The sequence below is a fragment of the Nicotiana tomentosiformis genome, chromosome 2 (assembly GCF_000390325.3).
Source record: "Nicotiana tomentosiformis chromosome 2, ASM39032v3, whole genome shotgun sequence".
Lineage (NCBI taxonomy): Eukaryota > Viridiplantae > Streptophyta > Magnoliopsida > Solanales > Solanaceae > Nicotiana > Nicotiana tomentosiformis.
The window spans coordinates 51,655,730-51,662,848 of record NC_090813.1 but is presented as its reverse complement, the minus strand read 5'-3'; the positions used below and the strand labels follow the sequence as shown (position 1 = coordinate 51,662,848).

Here is a 7,119-nt window from a genome sequence, read left to right as displayed (position 1 = left end):
TACATATTACATCTTAGCTACATGGCATCATTTCAACAAATTAACTACAATTTATCTACAGTGTTATTCTGTTTATTATAAATGATCTACAATTTATTAAGGCGTACACATTTATTGTAATAGAGAAGGAAACTATGCATGTGGACTCTCCAAAACAGGATGCAAAAGTTGGCATACAAAGAGAGCATTTAAATGAAGAGAAGGAGACTATGCATTTGCAATCTTCCATTCAACAAGCAAATGGTATACAACAAGGAGATGATTGCAATGAAGATTTCAGTGGTATTATATGTTACAATATAATTGTAGAAAAAAAAACCCAGCTTTCATATAAGTTTCAGTTTTCCCAAAAGAACTAATGCAACCAACATATAATGTTGTTCTTTTGTTTTAAATTTTGTAAGTGAACCAGCCGACTACATCAATGTAGGTGATTCGGACAATAGCTCCAGGTTTGGAAAAAGGGCAGTGATACTTGATGATTTTGAGTTGCCAGAGAACTTCTCACGGATTGTTAAGTTCGGCGAGGTTAATGAAGATGAAACAACCCCTGTGCATCAGGAAAGTACAAGGGTTCCTGGAAAGCATGCCATATCCCCCTTTCTCCCTTATTTCAATTCTGGGGGAAGCACTTCTGTTGGACCGCCTCCAGTTTTCAGCATCAAGCATCCATTTACTGAGGTTATTGGCAACGATGTTGATCTTGACTTGTTGGAAGAATTCAATAGGTGATTATATTTAGGTACCGACACGGTTTCAAAGAGGTTAGATTATACAATTTTTTCATATTATCAAGTGCATACAATTTATGAATTTTCAATTGAAACTACATAATAATTGTACTTGCTATGTCTTTAAATAGGAGGAAGGCACCTTATACTTTAAAAGATAACTAGCTCAAGCCGTGGTTTGATCTTGGAGTGGAGAAAGTTGATAAAATGATTGATTTTATACTTTGGCACATCCCATGCAAGTGCTCAACAACACGGTATACACATACGCTGGCAGAATTTAATGATTAGCTGTAGTATTCTGTTATTTTAGAAATCTGTAGATTTTTTGTTTGAAAATTATAATTAAATTGTATGAAGCATTGAGAAAAAATAAAATCGATTTTTTTGCAGCACATTGATGTTATTTTATACTATTTGAGGAAGAGAGGAAAGTATGATCATGAAAACAAAACACGGTTTACAACCACTGACTATATGTTCAAGACTAGATTGAACAAATTTATGAGAGGTACATTAATGCTCCTACCGATAAGAAGCTTGATGTTGTCAAACCCTAGGACGTTGTGTCAGAATACATATTGGTGTACCGATTACTTACAAATGTTGCATGGGACAAAGTTGATTTTATGATTATGCTCATAAACATTGTGGAGAAATATCATTGGTTGTTGGCTGTGTATGACATTATCGATAGGGTTTTATATGTTTATGATTCTATGGTCTCTTCACAAAATCACAAACTTGTTGAATCCGTTGTCGACAAGTTTGTTATTATGACCCCCCTCTACTTGTCGTGCACCAGTTTATATGGAAAGCGTCCAGATATCAACTACACACAAAGGCATACATTGAAAGAGGTGTTACTGACCCTCTTGACATTCAGTAGTTGGTCGGTAAGATACCCCAGCAAAAAGAAGGATCACTGTATGTGCTATTTTTATTTCTATTTATTTAGTCAATTGTATTTTACGTTAATTGCTAAATCTTTTCACCTATTATTTTTTGCAGTGATTGTGGTGTATACGTGGCGGCATTTGCAGAATATGTCAGCATTGGAGAGCTATCGATTTCAAAGAAAGACCTTTCTGATACTGATCAACACTGTAGACGCTATGGAGCGCTCCTTTGGGATTATGCTAGAAAAAAGTAAGAGGTTGGTGCAATTAGTGAAATTGAGGTGACTGGTAGATTAGCAAGAAGAAAAGGTGCACCAGTTGTGAACGAGAGAATACAAGTTCGGAAAAAGAAGAATTAGTTGCCCTTTTCAGTAAAAAAAAATTATAGTTAAAGTGTTTAATTATAGCTGGATTGTAGTAAAGTTGTAGATAAATTATTTATTAAGAACAAGTCAGCTTCAATTTATTTGTATCAGATTTGTGCTATAGTTATTTTACCTTTTGTTTTGTTATTTTATCTAGAATTCTACTACTTAGAATAGAAGATATCTGTGGCTTTTGTTTTGGTTGAAAGTTGTTAGTACTTGATCTCGATATTGGTATTATATAATTTCTTTATAGCATAACTACAATTATGTCTACAACTACTATACAAAAATACATAATCTATTCAATTTTAGCAGTGTTGTTAGGAAAGACTGAAAAGTAATAAATAAACCCAGTATTTGAACAAAATAACTACAAACCAATTGCATTAAGAGTTGAAATCTGTTTAGCAAACATTCATTATATGAGACAATCTTTATTCAAATTAGCAACACAATTACACCACAACTATAACTCTCCAGAACATAAAAAATATAACTTCATATGTCTTAAAGGACAGATTATCATCAACAATACTCAATAAAAAAAAAACTATAAGTTGTATCAATTTTTATTTCCTTTTGGGAGCATTCCTACAAGATCTTTTGTTATGCCCTTCTAGTCGGCAGTTGCTACATGAAACCTTGTACTTCTTTGCATTTACTTCATCATATGGTTTGTATCTTTGTTTTTGAGGTCTCCCTGGCTGCCTTTTCTCGGATGGTTTTACAACTTCTTCAGCTATATGTTGTGGCACATTTCATTTTCTTTCATCAGGCAACGGGTCTACTGATATTTCATAAGTCTGCAGAAGGCTCTCCCTCATGTAATAAGGAGAACAATAGTTTTCATAAGACTCGTTCCTGTGCCTCAAAGCCGCCAAAGCATGTGGACAAGGAAGTTCATCAAGATGGAACTGTCCACAACTACATCTCTTGTTTTGAAGGCAAACAATGAAGCGATTCACACCATCTATCACAGTATGGATGTAATCTGTTGAAGCCCTCACCTACAATTTCATTACAAACACACAACAAGTTGTCAGCAACAAATACAAAACAAAATAACTACAATTATACAACAATATTTCTACAATTAACATTATATATTTAGTTTGATGGAATTAATGATCTGATGTTATTGGCTATAACTTACTCTCATCTTCTGCGATAATGTCTTATTTTCCTCCAACTCTTTGTTGTATTTTTCCCCAAGGTATGTGAACACACCCTTTTACATTCAATAGCTTTTCATTAGTCCAACGTTCAAAAAGAGTCCTCATGTACTCAAATAGTTCTACTACGGGCAGCTCTATTGCATATTTGGTTACCGCATTCAATGACTCTGCAATGTTTGATGCCATCGTCCATGTTCTGTTCACTGTAGCATATACCCGAGACCATCTGTGATAGCTAATATTGTATATGTATGCTTTAACATGTCTGTCGATCTCTTCAATCTTTGACATTCTTTCATTAAATTCATCAAGCGTGTATTATCGTGTCATGGCAAAGTACAATTCGCTTAACTTTAGATGACGACCCTTCTTGAACTTTGACCTTACATTTGTCATAATATGCCACATGCAATCATAATATGGCATGTCGGTATAAACAATAGATGTTGCCTTCAAGATACTCTTATTCCGATCTGAAACAACACACATATTTGGATTTTCACCATATGCATGTTTGAATTGATCAAAAAACCACCTCTATGTTGCGTCATTTTCTCAATCAACAATGGCGTATGCTAGTGGTAATATGCTACCCATCACATAGGTAGCAAAAAGAAATTCAGTTTCTGTAATAAAACTTGAAAATATAAAAAATACAGTCTAAAAAATAACTTTATAACAACATTTTTACAATTAATCTACATTACCTGCTGCATCCATTGTGCTATCTGTTAGCATGATTACCCTATATGCCGACTTCAAGAAGGTGCCATCAACTACTAAAACTTGCCTACAATGCTCCCAACCCTTGATGGACGTACTAAGCGCAACAAATGCATACAAGAAACAATCATCTTCAGTCTTCTGCAATTTCACTACCGACCCCGAATAAGTCTTCTCCAGAATATACAAATAACTCGGCAAGCGACTGTAGGAATCAACAGGATGACCTTTTATAAATTCCAAAGCCTTTTCCTTTGCTCTCCAAGCTTGCATTTATGTTAAGTTCACACCATGATTTGACAACATGTCAGTTTGTATATTTTTTGGTGTGTATATTGTCTTACGATCGGCATATTTTGGCATCACCATGCTGCCAACTACCATGGCAGTAGGTTTGCCAAGTTGTTGAATTTTTGAACCTTGAACAATGCTGATTCATTTATGCTGGTGGACTTGAGGTACCACATAAAATTATCCCCAACACATATGAGGCAGTAGCTACAAAATAAAAATAATTCAAAATATATTATGCAAATTGTAGCTACAGAATACGAGGCTTTTTATGCACAAAAACTTGTCTTAAACAATTTATATAAAAAAAAATTATAACTTATACACAATATGAATTTGACAAATAAAATATTCCTACCTTCTTTCCGGAGATGTTTGCATATCAATCAACTTCACTGTTCCTGATACATCTCCAATTGTACCACGTTAGTATTACGATAATCAAAAGAACCTGCACTCAATTAAAAGTATATTAATTCAGACCTTTGTATATTCATGTCTTCAGTATTTGACAGAATACTTATCGAGATATAACAGTTGAACTGCATTTGTTATGTAGTATTATTGTAGATATTCTGTAGTAAAATTGTAGAACACTTGAAATTGAAAAAAACATGAGCACTGGAAAAAACAGAGCAACCTGCAATTGTGCTCGCATTCGACATATTGCATTCCAAATTAAAATCACGTACTGTTATACACAGCGGATACATTCCTAAGTTTTTGTTTTCCTTTTAGTCTTCATATACACTCGAACTCCCATATCGTTCCGAATTTTCATTGGAGGACAACGTTCATTGATAATGTATTTGATTTTGATGATTTTTGTGGAGGTATCGATCATTAGATGCTCTGCAATTGCGGAATTCAATTGACTATAATTTGAATCTTCATTGACTACAGTTCCGTCAACATCAAAATCTTTGTATCTCCCTACGTTATCCTACCGACCATTGAGCTGAAGCATAATCACTAATTTTGACTTTTTGTCGCGAAATTCAATTCAATTGTAGCTAATTGTTTGTAATTGTTTCCTTCAAAACCTTTGTTTATGGAAAATCAGAGGAAATCGGAGAAAACCATAGGGTAGAAGGATACCACAGATATGCTGTCTTGATTATGGTGCGATGATAACCAGAGAAAATTTGCGTAATAGAAGGATTCTACAAATATGTTGCCTTTATTATGGAGCGATGATTGAATCAGTGAAATATCTAATTGAAATATAAGCAATCCCAAAATCCCGCGTCTAAATAAAAAAGACTATCGCAGAAAGGATTCTAGTTTAAACAAATGTATATTTTTTGTAGCTAAACCGTGTTTAGGTCGGGTAAATACGAAAACTTAGACATTTTTGGTAATAAGGTTTCCAATAGTGTATAGGAACAAAACAAATCCAGATATTGTAACTGCGGCGCTAGTGTGTCGTTCGGCAGTTTGAGGCATTGAGTAGCTTCACTTAAGGTATTATGACTTGTACGTGTGGTCGGAATTGAATTTCGGGAAGTTCGGGATTGATTTAAAAAGAAAATTCTAATTTCAGAAGCTTTAAGTTAGAAGAATTGACTAAGGTTTGACTTATGAGTAAACGATCTCGGAATCTGGATTTGAAGGTTCCAATGGGTTCATATGATGATTTTGGTCTTAGGAGCGTGTTCGAATGTTTATTTGGAGGTCCGTAGGTTATTTCGGCGCCAATTGGCGGAAATTGGAAATTAGATAATTTTAGAAAGTTTGACTGAGAGTGGACTTTTTGATATCAGGGTTGGATTTTTTATTCCGGAAGTTGGTGTAGGTTCGTAGTGTCAATTAGGACTTGTGTGCAAAATTTGAGGTCAATTAGACTTGATTGGATAGGATTCGAAGTCGGATGTAGAAGTATAAAGTTTTAAAGTTCATTAGGCTTGAATCGATGCATGATTCATGATTTTAGCGTTGTTTGATGTGATTTAAAAGATCGACTAAGCCCGTATGATGTTTTAGGACTGGTTGGTATATTTGGTTGAAGTTTCGGGGTCTCGGGTGGATTTCGGATGGTTAACGGATTGAATTTTTCCCTATAAAAATGATGGTGGCAACATATTTAGTGTAACCGCACCTGCGAGGTTTTGGCCGCAGGTGCGGAGCCGCAGAAGCGGCACTGTGGATGCAGAAGCGACCTTTAGACTAAGCTGGGTGGCCGCAAATACGAAGGGAACTCCGCTGAAGCAGAAAACGAGAGGGGTAGCTGGATCGCAGAAGCGGAGGAGTATACGCACATGCGGGAACGCAGAAGCGCGTAGTGGACCGCAGAAGCGGTCGCGTAGAAGAATAAAATGGTCTGCAGAAGCAGATTTCGCCTGGCTTGGAGGGAACCGCACCTGCGATGGATTTTCCGCAAGTGCGGAGCCTTAGGTCTGATAAGTGGGGATTTTACCTACTTATTAGCGCCTTTTAGCTTTTATTTTAGTCTAAAAGTGTTTAATTGTGTTCCCGAAACGGATGAAATGTGTAAAATTGCAGGAATGTTGGAAGTTGGACTCCCGAGATAAAATCCAACTCAAAAAGGAGTAATCTAAACTCAAGTCAATAAAAGGTACAAAAGCTCACAAAGTGCGGACTGCAGAATTTCATCTGCGGACGCAAATAATGAAGGAAAGTCTAGCAGACTTTTGTGTAAAGTGCGGACCGCATATGAACTATGCAGCCGTAAAAGCTGGGCTAGGAATATAGTTTAGAGAATGTGCAATTTTCGAAGTTTCAAGTCCCTCAGAAGTGCGGACCGCACAAGAATTGTGCAGCCATAGAAGAAGTGCCTTGAAGCCGCATAAGTAAAAGTGCGGACCGCAGAACCAAGTTACGACCATAGTTACAAATCTGCGGACTGTATAAATAATGCCTCGCAGCGGCAGATCAGAATTATACGGCCGCAGACCTCCGGTTCTGTCACGAC

General features: G+C 36.1%; 1 protein-coding gene across 1 annotated transcript; it reads right to left on the bottom strand.

Annotated features, from left to right (window-relative positions):
- Nucleotides 1-2,756: 2,756 nt before the first annotated feature.
- On the bottom strand, nucleotides 2,757-3,464 carry LOC138904794 (uncharacterized). The gene is made up of 3 exons (XM_070193299.1): nucleotides 3,327-3,464; nucleotides 3,152-3,226; nucleotides 2,757-3,005 (listed from the first exon to the last, which is right to left on the bottom strand). The coding sequence occupies exons 1-3, from the start codon at nucleotides 3,462-3,464 to the stop codon at nucleotides 2,757-2,759; spliced, it is 462 nt and encodes a 153-aa protein (XP_070049400.1).
- Between the last annotated feature and the right edge of the window lie 3,655 nt (nucleotides 3,465-7,119).

What these genes read in the sequence shown, in the direction of transcription:
- LOC138904794 (XM_070193299.1), bottom strand. Translation starts at nt 3,464, where the DNA reads ATGTCAAAGATTGAAGAGATCGACAGACATGTTAAAGCATACATATAC. An exon ending in TTGCAGAGTCATTGAATGCG is followed by an intron (nt 3,227 to 3,326) that starts GTAACCAAATAT and finishes TGAATGTAAAAG; the next exon opens with GGTGTGTTCACATACCTTGG. An exon ending in CATTATCGCAGAAGATGAGA is followed by an intron (nt 3,006 to 3,151) that starts GTAAGTTATAGC and finishes ATGAAATTGTAG; the next exon opens with GTGAGGGCTTCAACAGATTA.